A 17,797-nucleotide genomic window follows, 5' to 3' on the forward strand; every position below is an offset into this window, starting at 1 on the left:
TGTGTGCGCCCGCCCGTGCGTGCGTGCGTGAGAGTGTTAACCTCCTGTGAACTGAGCCCCCTCAGGCTCAGTGCAGTGCTTTCCTGAGATCGCAGAGTCTCTATACCTGTCCCGGCATGCCAGCTCCTCTGCACCCCCCCCGCTTCCACACATAGACACACACACACACACACACACACACATACATACATACATACATACATACATACACACGGGTGCGCGCACTGCTGCTCCACATCAAAGCAGCACTGTGAGTAATAGATATACCCAGCGGGGCCACACCTTTCCCTACTCCAACCAACTCAACCACAGTGCAGCCAGTGGCAAGCAACCAGCAGTCACACACACACACACACACACGTATATTAAATGTGTGCGAGACAGCCCGTGGGGTTGTTACGAGACACGTACAGACTCCTCAGGTACAAACTATTTATTATTAAGCGATTAGGCTCCAGTGACGGCATTGACTCCAAACCCTCAGAGAGCAGAGTCCGCACCTGGCGCAGGACGACCTGCTCCCTCCCCTCATAGCGGTCTCGTAAGAAAAACGTTCTGGGGCATTGCTTGGAAACAGTTTCCAAATCAAGAACCTTTTATTTATTTATTTATTTATTATTATTATTATTATTATTATTATTATTATTATTAAAAAGAAATTGGAGTCGTGAACAATCCAGTCCCCCTGTTTTTAGTTTTTTTTTTTTGTTTTTTTTTTAATCCATCGACCTCTTAGCGTCCGCGCTCATAAAGTATCGTGTGGCTGCTCGGTCCGCTTGTTGTCCAGAACCCAAACCGCGCCTGGGACGGACTTTTACTTTCTCCACCTGGACTTCCCACCTCCGCCGCCACCCGCCTGCTCCTCGTTGGGCTGTGCGGTGTGTCGCGGGGCGGGGCGGGGTGGGGAGAGCGTGGGCCTCGGTCCTGCAGGCTGCACTGTCATTAGACCTTTAAACGCTCACTACGACACCACTCACTGCTCGCTCTCTCTCTCTCCCTCTCGCTCTCTCTCTCGGTCTCACACCTCAGACCTTCTGGTTTGTTTGGGACACGCGAGGACTGCGTGGGATTGTGTGTGAAATAAGACACGTTGAGAGAAAAACAAAAAAAACATAAAATTAACACACGTGTTTATCTTGTGCAGATGTAAAACGGTCGTTGTACAATCTGTGAAAAAGTCAAAGGTTGTAGAGATCCTGTGTCGACGTCCTGTTCTGAAGATAGTCCTGTAATCATAGCTGGTCAATTAATGTAGCAGATGTTTTGCGAGGGTTCTCTCGTGTGTGTGTGTGTGCGTGTGCGTGTGTGTGTGCGTGCGTGCGCGTGCGTGTGCATTTGGACGTTATCGTGCATTACCTTCGTTTCTGCCCCATCTCCTTCCCTCCATAACTTTGGGTCACGGCTGCCAGATGAGTGGAAGTTTCCACACCACATAAAAACTCCCTCGTGACAAACTGGGAGTGTGGTGAAACCTTGGCCCCGCCTCTGATCGAAATGAAGACATCAGAGCGCCACTACTCGCTGCCCGACCGCCAAAGAGGTAAATAGGAAGCAGCGAGCGGGCCGTCCCTGGCAGTGTGCCGGGTTTACCCTGGATTAGCTGTGATTAAAAGGCTGCTGGTGGTAATGAGATATAGATGATGGATAGATGGATAGACAGACATTTTGGAGGAGTTTGTTCATCTATCAGTATCAGTGTGTATCAGGGTGTCTGCGGGCCCTTAATATGTCTTAACTTCGGTTTGACTGAATATATATAGATATATATATATACATACACACACACACACACACACACACACACACACACACACACACACACACACACACACACACACACACACACAACATTAAAACCACCACCAACACCCACTAATATTGTGTAGCTCCCCCTTGTGCCGCCAATACAGCTGTGACCCGTGGAGGCATGGACTCCACCAGACCTCTGAAGGTGTCCTGTGGTATCTGGCACCAAGACGTTAGCAGCAGATCCTTAAATCCTGGAAGTTACGAGGTGGGGCCCCCAAGGATCGAGGCTTGTTGTTCCAGCACATGCATCCGATGCTCCATCGGATCAGACCCTAACCCCGCCCATCCGCATGATGTATAAGAAAACGTGATTCATCAGACTGGGCCACCTTCTTCCATTGCTCCATGGCCCAGTTCTGACACTCACGTGTCCATTGTAGGTGCTTTCAGAGGTGGACAGGGGTCAGCACAGACACTCTGACTGCTCCCATATGCAGCAAGCTGTGATGCACTGTGTGTTCTGACACCTTTCTATCATAGCAGCAAGAACTTTTTCACCAATTAGTGCTACAGTAGCTCCTCTGTGGGATCGAACCAGACGGTCTAGACTTGGCTCCCCACGCGCATCACTGAGCCTTGGACGTCCATGACGCTGTCGCCGGTTCACCAGTCGTCCTTCCTTGGAGCACTCTTGGTAGGTGGTAACCACTGCATACCAGGAACACCCCACAAGACCTGGCGTTTTGGAGATGCTCCGACCCAGTCGTCTAGCATCACAATTTGGCCCTGGTCAAAGTGTCTCAGATCCTTATGCTGCTTCCAACACATCAGTTTCAACAACTGACCGTTCACTTGCTGCCTGATACCCCCCCACCCCTTGACAGGTGCCATTGGAACCAGATGATCAATGTTATTCACTTCACCTGTCACTGGTTTAATGTGAGGTCGGTATGATTCCACCAAAAAAATATCTGTCGCATTCCGGACTCTGGATCAGAGGCGCGGACTCTTCCGTGTGCGGGTTCCGCCTCCGTGAGGAAACGAGCGAGATGGTCCCGTGTGAAGTCGACGTATGAGCTCGGCGCCGGGGGCCGACGTGGTACTTGGCGTTGGATTGGGAAGGGCCCGTTTTAACCTCATCATCACCATCTTCATCCTCAGCTCCATCCACCGCAGATGTTTGATGTCGGGCAGGAGTATCGCATGACGCCGGCCTCACTCTGTCACCGTGTGTTTTGCATTTCAAATCTGTGTCAGCAAGGCCACTGTCGGTTAGGTGCGTGTGTGTGTGTGTGTGTGTGTGTGTGTGTGTGTGTGTGTGTGTGTGTGTGTGTGTGTGTGTGTGTGTGTGTGTGTGTGTGTGTGTGTGTGTGTGTGTGTGTGTGTGTGTGTGTGTGTGTGTGTGTGTGTGTGTGCAGTCACAACAGTACATCATTCACCTGAAATACATTATTGATTTAAAAAAAGAGATGACTTGTCCAGAAATAACTCTTCAATTCTATTAGAATTTTGTCTTTAAAAAGTCTGACCCCACTGGCACAAACACAAGAGTGTTTGTGCCAGTCAACGCCAGCGCCACAACTCTGTTTCTTCTGTAGTTCTCCTCCCTGTCGACGCGAAATATATGTCTGGACATTCGGGGACGGCACCACGTCACCCGCGGCCTCACCTTCCAGAGGGAGATCCATGAAAGCGAGCGTCTCCAGACGGACGGCCCTCGCGCTCGCGGCCGCGAAGCCGGGACGAGTGTGAAGCGCAGCGCTGTGTTCTGTGTTCCAGCCCAAACAAAATGCCTCACGCTGGCACTTCTTTTAATTGTGTTGTTAGAGTCTGACTCGGGATTTAATGTGGCTGTTAAAAGTTAAATATAGCTCCCAGTAATCATGTCGTGGTTCCCTTTTCGTTTGCTGGGCCGTTTCCGCCTGTGGCTGGGATTGAGAAGGTTTGGGGCGCCGACCTCGGCCAGCGACCACTCTGCGGCGGCAGCTCCACTAATACTGAGATGACATAATAAGACCACAACAGTCGTTTTGGAAATCTCTCATGATATATCCTGACCGTGGTTAGTCGGCTCCGAGCCGGAGCTCGCTCTTTAAAAAGCTGTTCCCACTGGGATGACGCAGGCTTCACTGCGTTTACGGCCTCCATTAAAAGGACATCATGGGCAGGGAACTTTTGATCCCCCAGGTAAAGCGTATTTCCACATACCAGAGATAAAGGTAACGTCCCCGACGCGCCGCACCGCGCCCTGCCCTGCGCCCCGCCCCGCCGCGCCATACCGCACTTCCATGTGTGCACAGTCACCGTCTGACGCGTCAGTTGCGCCACAGTTGGACGGCAGATCAAAGGAGTCGTGTTCATTTTTCATCCTCATTCTGCCTGTTGCTGCTTCCAAAGCACCTGAGGATCAGGGACACACACACACACACACACACACACACACACACACACACACATACACATACACATACACGCACACACATGCACACACATACACACACACACATACATGCACACACACACACACACACATACACGCATGCACACACGCGCACAAACACGTACACACGCACACACATGCGCACATGCAGGCACGCACACACATACACGCACTCACACACACATGCACACACATACACGTATGCACACGTGCGCACAAACACAAAAACATGCACACATGCAGGCACACACAAGCACGCATGCATACACACACACACACACACTCACCCACTCGCACAGACACACGCACATACACACGCACATACATACATACATATACACACACTCACACACACACACACACACATGCATACACACACATGCGCGCAAACGCACTCCCACCACGCACTTACCGACCCACACGCACTCATACACTTTACATCATTACATTTAAATTGTGGTGTTTTGTTCTTGAAATGAGATCGAGCCTGAGCCACAACACTGTCAAGGACACAGTCCTTCAAAATATGGACTCGTCCTGTACTGCAACCAACCACAACCACCCTTCCTGATGTCCCCCAAAAACAGGTATCAGACTAACCAAATCACTTTTCGTAATAAATCAGAATTGAAGTTGAACACCGGCCGGCAAAAGGTGGAGCTTGCATTTTGTGGCAAGATTGTGTCGTGGCTGCCCTCTAGTGGTGGCGGTTAGAAATGCGGCGAGCTCTCCCCTTCCCATGCTCGGGTTTTTCTTGAGTTTTTGAGGTTTTCTCAGGGTCTTCCTCCGTTGTCTCCCTCAGGCTCGTCTGGCGCTGGAGAGGGGAGCGGAGGCCGTGATCTTCGACGTCACCGACGACGCCAACGCCGCCGCTGAGGTCAGTATGAAGGCACAGACACTTCCTGAAAGGGAAGAGCGCAAAACATGTGTGTGTGTGTGTGTGTCTGTGTGACGGTGCAAAGTTCTACATCTATATTTCCGCCGGATCGTCCTCCTTTCCGCCCCACGCTGATGCCGCCCTGCTGCGCCGACACAGCTGCGTGAGACGGACTCCCTTCCCCACCCGGTGGTGCTGGTCGAGGCTGAGAATGCGGAGGAGTTGATGGGTTTGGTCAACAAGAACGAGGAGGCCAGGGTCCGCATCGAGATCATGGTGGAGCCACCCAAATGGGTAAGCAGCTTCCTGTCCCGTTCCAGGCTCAGAAAGCAAAAAAAAATTCTGCCACGTCTTTTTGCGCCGTCCATGCACTGATCCCGCAGACTTCACTCTTGTTCGTGCCAATGAGCAAATCCTGATGGTTGACTCGCTGCATTAGCGTTAAAGAAGCATTCTGATGATATATTCAATGATATATTCTGCCAATAATAATAATGAGACGTTCTTTTCCTTGATTTCATCGTTGAAGATGCGTTTCTATCGGTGACCAATACCTGCACAGTGTTGCGTTTAGTTTAGTGTTTTCTTCGTGCTTTAGTGGTAATCACTCGCCAATGGGAACTTGGCGAGTGATGGGAGCTGGTTGTTTCAGGTGTGGGTTGATAGCTGCTCATCCATCACCTACTTTAACAGATTGGAGAGATGAAAAACAGATCTACGACCAAAATGCCTTCAGTAGAAATAAAGAAATGGGGCTTCTGGCTAACCCGCAGAGAAACCGATGTGCACATCAGAAAAATAACATATAGAAATATGTATATATTTAGGGCTGTGAAATGATTCAAATAATGAATCGCTTTATTTATCGCATTCATTCGTCGAGTTGTTAATCGCATTCATTCGTCGAGTTGACGGCGATAATTCGCCACGTTTCAAACCTGCCAAAAAACAGCTGCCTGGCATTAATGCCGTCACTGGACTCGGCGCAGGAAGGAAGCGGCGTCTTGGCGTCGCTGCTTCCCCATCGGTTGAAGCGGGAGAGCGTGAGGCGGGCGTCGGCGCCCCTGGGCCGCACGTGAGATCGCCCGACGTCAGGTTGTTTTCTCTCCCTTCCCCTCTCCGCCCGCAGCCCCACTACGACGCCGGGATCCTGCTCACCATCGTGCTGGCCATCCTCACCATCGTTCTGATCTTTGCTTTCCGCTACAAGTGCAAGTCCAACAGAACCTGGGTGAGCGAACACGGCGTCCCCACATTTAAACGCTGCTGGTTTGAGCCTGCGGTGCGTTCCCAAGTATGAGAGCATGACTGCATGAGTTGGCAAGTTAGGATGCCGCGGAAAGAAAAATAACTTGGAGTTAAATGATCAAAACAAAGATGACAAAAGCCTTGGTGCTCAAAGCTGTGAACTACAACGTGGGCAGCAAAGACCACTGACCCTGTACTTACATAGCCTGTATGGGAAATTGGCAGGCGAGCGGTGCTGGTGCTGGAACTGGAGATACTGGGAAGGGATTCTGACAGCGGCAAAATGTGCCGAGGTTTTTCCAGCGACTTACGTTTTCCGATTTGCTTCTATGCGCGCAGGACTCAGCCCATCAGCAGACCATGCGAGCCATCAACCGTCTGGAGACCAAAACCTACAGCTCCCAGCTCTGCTCGGGTTCCCAGCGTCAGCGCGGAGCCTGGGGGTCGGCGAGCTCCAACTCCAGCCCCGTCTGTGCCATCTGCCTGGAGGAATTCCAGGACGGACAGGTAGGCCGGAGGGCCGGATGGAGACACAACTGTGCTAGAATGTAGGAGAACGTTGTCCTTGAATGTTCTGTGTGGTGTGTTCTTACCCCAAGGATCTGAGGATCATCTCCTGTGCTCACGAGTTCCACAAAGACTGCGTGGACCCCTGGCTGCTGCAGCACCACACCTGTCCCCTTTGCATGCACAACATCATGGGTACGTAACCAGAAGTGATCCCGTCGTGACTCCTTCGTGTGTGTATTCTCTGTGTGTCCGACTGATCCTGTGCTTTTGCAGGGACAGAACGTCAGCCCCAGAGAAACCGACTCCAGCAGACTCCAGAGCACAGCCAGGGCTTCCTGCACCCCCAGCCTTACGGCAGCCCTCACGGCCACCCCTTCCCCCAGCACGCCATCCCCTTCTCCCTGAGGCCCCACTACCCCCGGGGGCCCTCCGGACCCTACCCCTCCCTGGGCCACTACAGCGGCTCGTCTCCCATGGACACGCAAACATTGCGCTTCGTCACCAGCGGGCCCCTCGGCCCTGGCTGTGGATACCACCTGCCTGCAGAGGGCCCCAGGAGGCCCCATAGGACAGGAGGCAACTGCAAGACCTCCACCCACCACTACGCCCCCCGTCACTCCTGCCACAACTATCGCTCGTCCTGCCCGGCTCAGCGCAGCGCCTCCAGCTCCAGACTGCCACACGCGGCCTCTTCCGGTGCACAGGCTCACGGCGCGGCGGCGCACAGCCGGCAGGACGATGGAAGCTGCTCTGGCGGCAGCTACCGCACGGAGCGCAGCGGCTATCTGGCCGACGGGCCCGCTAGCGACTCCAGCTCGGGGCCTTGCCACGGATCCTCCAGCGACTCGGTTCTCAACTGCACCGACGTCTCCCTGGAGGGGGTCTACGGCAGCTGCTCCACGTTCCGTAGCTCTTTGAGCAGCGACTATGATCCCTTTGCGTACTACGGGCCGAGCCCGGGGCGAACCCACCGCAGGAACAGCCTGGAAGCCGGGTCCCAGGCCCGGCCCAGGTCCCTGGACTCTGTGGTGAACAAACCAGGCTGCCCCGATGAGCAGCCGCAGACTGTGTTCAGCCACATCCACTACCACCGTCACAGGCACCACCACTATGAGGAGGGGGAGCCCGGCCAGGGTCCGGGCAGGGGGGGCTCTGAGGAGGAGCAGGGCGCTCCCGCTGAGGCTGCGTCCGTGGCCCCGGAGCCAGACACGGACTCACCAAAATGCCCCCACAAGCACAGCCCCTTCCAGTGCTCCAAAGTGAACCTCAAAGCGAACCCCACAGAGCCCAGGCCAAGCTCTGGGACAGAGGGTCAGGACTGTGACACCAACACCCCCCCAGGACCCCCTGTCCTGGTCTCCCCAGTCTCCCTGCAGCTGCAGGCCCCCTGCTGCCATCAGAGCCACGGACATGCCCACAGAAGGAGCGGGAGGCTGGGGGGCTGCGTGCTCGACGGTCCCTCGGTTCGCTTCCACCAGAGCCTGGACCTGCAAGACGATTGTAGCATTCACATTCACTACGGTCAGGGTCCGGGCTACTGCTGCCCGGCCCCGGCCCCAGCCCTGCTCCCCGTGCCCCTCATTCTGGACACCGGGGGCATGGAGGACTGGCCCTGCTGTGGCGGGGCCCATGTGGTGTGGCAGAAGCGCGTACAGCAGGCCCGTTCGGAGCCACAGCTCCTGGGGACCGGGGCCTCAATGGACAGGCCTCCGTGTAGGTTCCACCACGGACGTTCTGCTGATTGCAGCGCGGACGTTTGTTTGTACTGCCACAAATATCACCACAGTCAGGGTGGGTGTCTCCGCACGTAGGACCTCAGTCAACCTGAGGTTCATCTTGTTTCCTAGTCAACACACACATTTACCCCCGAAGGTGGCTCACGTATTCATTTTTTAATTTTTAACCGCCACCAGTCACCCTCTTTGGAGAACCACCTTGCCATGTTTTGGTCTTTAAACAATTGTGAACACGTTGTTCGATTTTTTACATTATCTGTATTTTCGCGTTCTGGAAAATTCTAACAACATGGTGAGAAACCGACCTGGGAATGATCTCCTTGTAACACATATATTGTCAGTTCCAAAATGTAGCTGTGTTTTTTATTTGTTAATTCCCCTGACATCCCTTCCACAAAAATATGTGGGATCATTTTAAGGTTGGTTTCTGACCATATCGTTTACATTTTCCAAAAGACGAAAATTGAGAAGATATTTAGAATCTGACAATGCTACTGTAATTATTATTATTATTATTATTATTATTATTATTATTATTATTATTAATAATAATAATAATAATAATAATAATGGTTGAGAACTTGAACTCCTCTTGCAGACGAACTCTGTCCTGGATGCAAATGGCACACAAATACTGTGTGTTGTATGCCCAGCATGCTGACAGCACAGGTTAAAAAATAAATAAAATAAAATAATAATAATAATAATAATAATAATAATAATAATAATAATAATAATAATAAAATAATAAAAGTAATTATCATTTCCTTTTTCCCATGGGGATTAAGGCAGCTTTATCGTATCTTAAAATGTGTGTGCTGACTAGTAAACTGGCTCAAAGTCTATTTGATATTTGGTTTGGTCCTTTACAATAAACCAGGAGTTAATTTCACGCGGAATGTGTGCACGATAACCAAAGCCTCTTGTTGTGTCGACAGGATCAGAGGAGGAGTCCGGCGTGTGACAACTCGCCACATCCCAAAACTGTCGCGCTGCTACACAGGAGTCGGAACGGACGATCCATCGCTCCCGCATCTTCCTCAGCCATCCCACTGCCACGCCCGTTTCCCCAGCCGGGTATTTAATCGGCCGTTGATTGCCCGATAACAATGCATAAGATGTGACGTTCGCATATCTGTGGGTTTGTATGATGGAGGAGCGCATTAAACGCAGAGTGCATGATGTCGCCGTTCGTCCCCGAGATTAATTTCAAGCTTTTTTTTCGAGACGGGGAGGGGCAGACTGCTCTCACGTGGACCACGGCGGAACACACCGGGACGAGAAGGGAATTGGGTCTTTAACGCCGGACATCTCAGCCCCGACTTCCCCCGCGCTCCCTGGCGAGACCCCGGGGCCACCTGGTTCGTCCGTGCGGTTCGCTCTGCACGCTCCGCCATTGTCTTCCGTTGTGTCTCAGCCGAGAGAACCTCCTCTCTCTCTCTCTCTCTCTCTCTCTCTCTCTCTCTCTCTCTCTCTCTCTCTTCGCCTACCTCAGCTCCGATTCCTAAATAGTCCGCCCCCCGGTGTCGGGTCCGCAAAGGTACTGCTGTAGTGAATAGAACCGTGAAGCTCCTGTAAACCGAACGCCATGTTTGTTCTCTCTCTCTCTCTCTCTCTCTCTCTCTCTCTCTCTCTCAAACCGTCGGACTCGTCCGGATGGAGAGAACCCCTCAAACCACCAACACGGGCCTTGTATTCAATATTTCAATAATGGCAGCTGTTTTCACCACACAATTGTTCATGTTTTTTTTTTTTGTTTTGTTTTGGATTTTTTTGATTCGTTACGAGTCTTTCATTTTGTTTTTCGCGTTCTTTTAAAAGTGAACCGTTTTTGACTGAATTACTTTTTTTTTTTTTTTTTTAATTGATTGATTTCTTGTTATGTTTTGACCTCAGTGCTGTTGTTCATGGAGTGTTCAGGAGGAATGCGACCATCCCTTCTTTTCCTCCCCCCATTGCCCGCCCCATTGCAGTCGTCCATCGGCTGCGGTGACTCTCATCCAATAATGGAGCTGGAGCCAAGCCATGCTGGTTAGACTTTACAGGGAGCGTCTCGGAACCTGCCTGTCGTGCTCAGGGAGCACTTTCCCTTTATTTATTGCTGAAACGGCCAGAAAGCGATGTCTGAGAGAGATGCCTCAGGTGATTTCAAACACTGGAAACGAGAAAACAATGATTGAGATTTGGCAAATACCCGAAAAGACGTCTTTGTAACTATGCATGTATGTTGTCCATCAGCATAATTGAGCTCAATGCATTTATTATATGTCTATATTCAGACAGCTAAAAGCTAGATTGAACAGAAGTAAGCACTTGAATCACATTCCCCTCCTCAGTTAGTTGCTCGGCTGAAAAGAAGAAGTCATGGAGAGTAGTCTTCCAGAGAAATGAGTGTCTCAAAAGATGGCGTCCCATTGGATGCCCCCCACCCCCCCAAAAAAAATCTATTTTTCGAGGGAGTGTGTTTGTATGACAAGGACAAAAATAATATCTATGCGGATCATATGGGAACTCTTGGGGTGAAATCTTTCTTCGAGGCTCACAAAATGTGAAACGAGACTTTTCTTCTTCCCGGCAGCCGGACAGCTCGGCACGGACACCAGACAAGGAGCTATTTAGGGGTTGTTTTTTGGGGTTTTTTTGCAACGGAGCTGGTAGCACTTAGAAGATTTACAGAAAGCGTGTTTGTAGAAGGTATTCTAGTGATGCGATGTGTTGCTGCCCGGATTTGACTTGTGTTTTGCAAATGTTCCCCACGCCGTACGTGCCTTAATTCGCCCGGATCCCGCTTCCTTGCGCAGTGAACCAAAAGCCGCAGCCTTTCCAACCCACTTATCTAACCAAAGAAGTCTCCGACGCCGTGAACCTGCCGCGCCTTAGCCTCCTTCCCCGCCCTTTTCCTCAAAATCTCAAACCAATTAAACGTATTTAAGCTGACAAGAAGTAGCATGTCGGGGTGAAAGAGGAGAACATTTTCCCATCAGAGCTGAGGACAATCGTACCTTTTTTTCCAAACTCCTCGTGCTGCTTATACCTCATTTTTGAATGTGTCAAAGCAGTCCTCCAGCTAAAACACCCGGTTTGGCTCCTCTGTTATTTATTGTGCCCAGAATGGAAAATGACTGAATTCAAAGCAGCACTTTTGGCTTCAAAAGATTATTCTGAAAAACTGACCCACGGCCCTCAGCCATTTTCCACATTAGAAAAAATAGCAGTGGCGTCAACACAAAACTCTGATTATCGGACACTATTTTTTTTTTATGACATATAAGATCTTTCTCTGTGTTTGCTGTTGTGCAAGAATAATGAGCTGAAACTGCCTTAAAAATAGAGTCCAGTCCCTGTAGAACTGTGAGGGGCGTGTCAGTATATTTTGGATACTTTGTGTATGAAAAGAGAAAGACAAAAACAGAAATGAAATAGTGTTGTATTTTATATATAATAGAACATTTCAATATGGTGACACGTCACTAATATATTTATTTACTAATATATATTTATCCATTTGTCCAGGTTTGAGAACAGTGGTTGTGTATAGAATGCATCTATATGAAACTAACCAGTGCCATCACAGATGTATCGACCTGGCTCCATTCCAATTATATGCAAATAAATTATTTTGAAATATACCCTTTGTGCTGAATATGTACTTTTTCCAGCGTTCCAGTCTCGACTTTTTCATTTTTACATTTCAGCAGTTGGGATGGATTGGTGCTCTGTGCATTTAAAGTGAGATCGTACTTTCACAGTAGGTTCCACCGGACACTCGCTGTGCACTGACAATTGGAATATTTATCTTGCCACACCCTTCGCTGGCGGAAAGGTTAAGGAGGAAATCTATAACACCGCCTTCATCGGGTGGATCACACCACAAATCCCAGTTTATTTTTCAACGTCAGTCCCATTTTCTCGACAGGATGCCTCCTCCCATCATTTAGCAGACGCGATTTACAATTATCCATACACCGATGGACGCCGGAGCAATTAGGGGTTAAGTGCCTTGCTCGAGGACGGTTCAGCATGCCGGCAGGGGGAGCCGGGGATCGAACCGGCAACCTTCAGATTGCTAGACGACACGCTACCTCCTGGGGTGCCGGCCCTAATACATGTATTCTTCCGATTTTTCTCATAAATTGCCAGACAAAAAGAGGATCAATTATGGGATCACATGCATGTATACATGTGTGTGTATGAATCAGAATCAGAATCAGATTCAGAAATACTTAAATAATCCCAGGGGGAAATTACTTTTGTTACAGCTCCAAATCTACATACAACATATTTACATACAACATATAATAATTAAGAAACATTTATATATAAATATATATATATAAACATCTATATGTTATAAACATATCTATATAGAGTGTATGTGTGCATTTCAAACTAAAAAAACACGTGGAGATTTGTTTTAATAGGACTTTTATTCGTTTGTTATTAAATTCAACAAACCCAGGTATAAGCAACACATCTATGTCTAGGAAGGGGGCTGGGTGTTGTCTTGCTCAGTAGAAGGCCTCGCTCTGTCCCTCCACGGTCAGGTTCCCTCTGGCCTCCTGGTCCTTCTCAATCGCCTCAAACAGAGACTTGAAGTTCCCTGCGCCGAAGCCCTGAAGAGACAGCACACGCACACGCACACGCACGCGCATGGGAAAACCGCCCCAGACACGCGCGCCCTTCTGGCGGGGCCTTCTCATAGACGACCATCGAAGAGATGAACCGTGTTGATGTCAGATGTTTTTACCCGCAGACATCTCTACTCCTGACGACACCGTTGACGTCGACTAGTTTGAAGTTGTTGTTTTGACACAGTGCACTAACAACATATGAGTACGCCCAAAAAAAAAACAAGGAAGAAGAATGTGACCAGCGACACTATTTTATTCTCATTCCTTGCGGCATCTCGCACCTGTATCTGGTTGAATTTGGGAGCAGGAGCTCACACGCTTCAATCCTGGCTTTGCTCTGATTGGTTGGGCTTCTCATCTGCGCCACCCAAGGCAGCCCGAGCGAAGGCGAGGGGCTTGCCCCGACAGGTCGGGTGTGGGTGAATGAATGTGCCACGGGGTGCAACCCAATCCAGAGATCCCCCCACCCCGCTCCGCCGGGGCGCGGGGAGCCTTCGATCTGCGCCCATGATAGATTTACTGGTGTTCTCCTGTGGGGTGGGAGCTGGAAGCAGGTGGTGCGGCTCTTCTGTGCCGGCTGTTTAATGGCTAATGAAATGACACGCACGGCTGGTGTGTAAATCTCATTTTTGAGCCCTTGCACTGGATGTAATACAAGCTCAAATATAGCCCTGGTGATCTCCGGCAGAGCATTCCCGGACAGGTTGACGGACCCTCCAGGGGTCTGGGACCGAGTCACAGCGGATCGTCCGTGGGGTTTTGTTTTTCTTTTTTGCTTTTGTCGGCAAGGTTTCCGTTAAATGGCTTAATTCTGAACCCTAATTTTGCACATAAACTCCACTGAAGTCAACCAAAGACAGATAAGGTCTGGTAACCGTTACGATATTAGGAGGGGAACGGTTGGTGTCTTGTCCTCACAATGCATGGTGGGATAGGCTCGCCGGCGTGGTGTGCGGCGTTTGCAGACCATGACGCTTCAGCCTTTTTGCACACGATTCAAACACTACGGTTTCAGACGTGCTCAACGCAAATGAAAAGGAATAGTTCGCCGGCTTAGAAACTTCAGGCTCTGTTTCCTGCCAAGATGGCGGTGAAACTAAATCGAGGTTTGGAACCGTCCACCGGTCTCCGCACTCTATGAATTGTGCCCACCGCTGGGAATGGCCGCCCCCGGCCGGAGATACTCCCTTCACCCCGCTCGGGTACGCACGGGAACCGCCGTGGTTGGCGGAACTTACAAAGTGGTTGTGCCGTTGGATGACTTCCAGGAAGAGGGTGGGCCGGTCTTGCGCGGGTTTGGTGAAGATCTGAAGAAGGTAGCCCTTGTCGTCGAAATCCACCAGGATCTTCAATTCCTTGACGAGAAAAACAACAAAGCGGGACCCCAACTTAACGCGGGAAGCGAAGACCGGGGGCCGGGGCGTCCGTCAGGTCGCGGCCGCCTCACCTGCAGACGCTCCAGGTCCTCCTTCACCCGGATCTTGGCCGTCTCCAGTTTCCTCCGCAGGCTGAGGTAGTACGAGTCCGGGGCCGAGAGGAACTCCATCCCCCGGGCGCGCAGGTTCACGATCTGCATCGCGGCGACGGGACAGAGAAGAACACGTGGGACATAAGAACTCGCCTTTCGCTCGCCACGTTCAGGAGGCCGGGGCGGAAAGGAGGAGAGAAAATTGTCGGCTGAGGGCGATCTGCTGATGATCGTCGGACTCACAGACTGGATGATGTCCGTCGTGTTGAGGGCGATGTGCTGCACACCCGGACCCCCGTTGTAGTCCACGTACTCCTGTGAAGTTGAAACGTGTCAGGCCGGGTGGAGGGGAGGGGATGGGGGATGGTGGAGGGGTGGACGGAGAGAGGTTTTCGGGGGGGAAGATCCGGACCTGGATCTGGGACTTCTTCTTGCCGGGGGCCGGCTCGTTGATGGGCATCTTGATGGTCTCCTCGTAGTTGGTCACCACGATGGACCTGAGGGAGCTGTACTGCGTGTGGATCTGCTTGTCGTCTATCGACCAGAAGCGGTGGAACAGCAAACACTTCTGATACCTGGAGCCGGTCGAGCCGAAGAGGCGAGAGCCAAGAAAGGAAGAAAAAGAAAAAAAAAAAAAAAAAGCACCTGTCGATGAGGCTACAGCTGTACCTGGTTCGATACCCGCTTCTCTTCTTTGTTTACTTTGTCTCTGAAGGCGTGACCCGCTTCACTACGAACGGTCGATGTATCGAATTTAAAAGAAAGAAATACTCAGGAAACCTGGAGTTAGTGGGTATGGAAATAATATATACACTATTACTATATACTAATACTGATACTATATATACTGATATTGTATACAGTATAATGTGTATTCAACTTCTCTGTCTTGGTATTTTGCAGCATTTTGTGTGTATGCTCTATATATTGTTTCCGGTATTTTAAACTGTAGATTTCCATTATCTGTCTGTCTGTCTATCTATCGATCTGTCTATCTATCGATCTGTCTATCTTTCGATCCGTCTATCTATCGATCCGTCTCTCTGTCTCTCTAGGACCGATTATTAGCCATAGAAAATATTTTACTCGAAGCAAACACCGGAGCCGTGCTGTGTGGGGCCCTGGGCTCTGGGAGGATGTTTGCTCGTCCTTTTGCTCCCGGCGTGTGTACAGACAGACAGACAGACAGACACACAGACACACAGGCACACAGACGGACAGACAGACAGACACACAGACACACAGACAGACACACAGACAGACAGACAGAGTACGTGCACTGCACCCACCAGTCCGAGACGGGCACCATGTGGTCGTCTGGCTGGTTTCCCACTATGTGATCAATGAAGCTCAGACCTCCTGGCGGACTGCGCAGGGAGGAAGCACAGAGCGGCGTCACAGGAAGTCTGGTGCGTTATGTAACCCGCTCCTCGTCGGAGGAGAAAGGGGGGGGGGGACACTTTCAACCACCGCAACCCCAGGAAATGCAGCTGATGAGGAGTCACTTGTTCAAATCACATCACGATAACTATACGGTGTTATTGACAGAAAATAATAAATAATATTTAAAAAGCTGCAATCCTTCAATTTGAGTATTCATATCAACTATCAATATTCATATATATATATATATATATATATATATATATATATATATATATATATTATTTATTTTTTTATTTTTTCCCCCCAAACTAAACAGAAAGTTTCCGACCCAATTCAATTAAAAAAAAAAAAAGATGCGTCCAACCACCACAATTCAGCACAAACTGAAGCCTTTTGTTTTGTTTTGTGGTTTTGGGTTGGGATCCATCCCGTCGCACGGGGGGGGGGGGGGGAGAACCGAATCTGCCGTTTGAGTCGGGGACTGACAGACTGGGCAGCAGGGGGTCCTTGAACAGCGGCTCCTTGTAGCCCGGCAGGAACAGGCCCTCGTAGGGTCCCAGGTACTCGATGAGGGTGTGTGTTGTATCTCCGTACTGCATGGGGACAGAATGTTCTCGGTTGTCAGAAAACGTTCACCCGAGAGGCGACGTCGTCGTGTTTTTCTTCGTTTTTTCTTCCTCGCGTGAACCCACCTCCCCGACTCACCGTTCGCACCACGGCGTACTTGACCTTCCCGTGGTCGTCCTGCTCCACCCAGGGCTCCCTGACCACCACCGCCCCTCGTTCCTTCGCGGTCTGTCGGTTTCAGGGACAGTTTCACGCGCTGTTGTCGCTTCCCCCGAAAGACGATAATATCTCTGGACTGAACTTAACCCCAACCCTCTGTCCACACGCACATACGCACACGCGCAGTCCTCATCATTACCTTGATCAGAAAGTCACAGTCTTCCACTTGGAAAGCGATGTCTTTCACCCCGTCTCCATGTTTGATCAAGTGTTCTCCTATTTCTGATAACAATATAAAAAAAACAACATCTTTACATTTCCATTTCCTCGTTTCGAGAACCTCCGGTCCAGCCCATAACCACTTTTTTTCTCGGCGAGCACTTGCCTCTGTTTCCCGGATTCAAGGCGGACTGAAACACAAATACAATCTGTGGGGCGAGACAAACAGCTTCCGGTTTGCTGACGGGACTTTAACCAATCCTGCGCGCGCGTTTGTGCGGCGTGTCGGGTTCGGACGCGTCTCCGTACCTTGTCCTGCTTGACCACGTGCGACGCCACCTGGCGGCTGCCGGTCTCCAGGCCGCTGTACGCCCACGACTGGAAGCCCATCTTGTTGCAGTAGAAGGCCGCGGCCTGGAGGAGGGCGAGGACACACGGAGGGCGTTGTGAGGGGGAGGCGGTCGCCTCGTCATCGACCGGCCGAGGCCCCGTCGCCTCCCTCCCGACGTCTCTGACGACCGGTCGGAGTTGCGTCCGAGCCGCGGCCTGTACGCGCCGCCTGTCCCCGGTTACAGCCACCGCGCTTTCGCTGCGTTTTTTTTTTTTGTTTTGTTTTTTTGTTTTTATGCGCGGCCCAGAGAAGGGAGAGAGAGGTTTGGACCGCCGCTGTTTTTCGTTTGTCCGAGGCGTAAGTCAACACACGAGTGATCGTTAAAAGGCGTGCGTGAGCCTCCCGAGTGTAAAGATCACTCCCTCCAGCAGAGACCCCTGTCCATGTAGGGCATGGAGAGTTGGACTTATAACCCA

The 17,797-nt window shown here is 50.7% G+C and overlaps 2 protein-coding genes across 2 annotated transcripts in view; one reads left to right on the forward strand and one right to left on the reverse strand.

Annotated features, from left to right (window-relative positions):
- Nucleotides 1–9,524, forward strand: part of rnf43 (ring finger protein 43) — a gene marked incomplete at its 3' end in the record, with an annotated part of 74,340 nt that extends 64,816 nt beyond the window's left edge. The window contains exons 3-9 of the mRNA XM_080014104.1: nucleotides 4,992–5,066; nucleotides 5,226–5,360; nucleotides 6,196–6,297; nucleotides 6,654–6,821; nucleotides 6,914–7,016; nucleotides 7,098–8,615; nucleotides 9,499–9,524. Coding sequence (XP_079870230.1) covers nucleotides 4,992–5,066; nucleotides 5,226–5,360; nucleotides 6,196–6,297; nucleotides 6,654–6,821; nucleotides 6,914–7,016; nucleotides 7,098–8,615; nucleotides 9,499–9,524 — 2,127 coding nt within the window. The remainder of the gene's footprint in view (nucleotides 1–4,991; nucleotides 5,067–5,225; nucleotides 5,361–6,195; nucleotides 6,298–6,653; nucleotides 6,822–6,913; nucleotides 7,017–7,097; nucleotides 8,616–9,498) is intronic.
- A 3,471-nt stretch (nucleotides 9,525–12,995) lies between these two features.
- hpda (4-hydroxyphenylpyruvate dioxygenase a) lies at nucleotides 12,996–17,383 on the reverse strand. The gene is made up of 11 exons (XM_080014284.1): nucleotides 17,300–17,383; nucleotides 17,157–17,199; nucleotides 16,971–17,053; nucleotides 16,751–16,840; nucleotides 16,532–16,638; nucleotides 15,949–16,026; nucleotides 15,072–15,234; nucleotides 14,903–14,974; nucleotides 14,639–14,761; nucleotides 14,430–14,546; nucleotides 12,996–13,173 (listed from the first exon to the last, which is right to left on the reverse strand). The coding sequence occupies exons 1-11, from the start codon at nucleotides 17,378–17,380 to the stop codon at nucleotides 13,069–13,071; spliced, it is 1,062 nt and encodes a 353-aa protein (XP_079870410.1). The 5' UTR covers nucleotides 17,381–17,383; the 3' UTR covers nucleotides 12,996–13,068.
- Nucleotides 17,384–17,797: the final 414 nt, after the last annotated feature.

This window comes from Zeus faber, assembly GCF_960531495.2.
Source record: "Zeus faber genome assembly, chromosome: 14".
Lineage (NCBI taxonomy): Eukaryota > Metazoa > Chordata > Actinopteri > Zeiformes > Zeidae > Zeus > Zeus faber.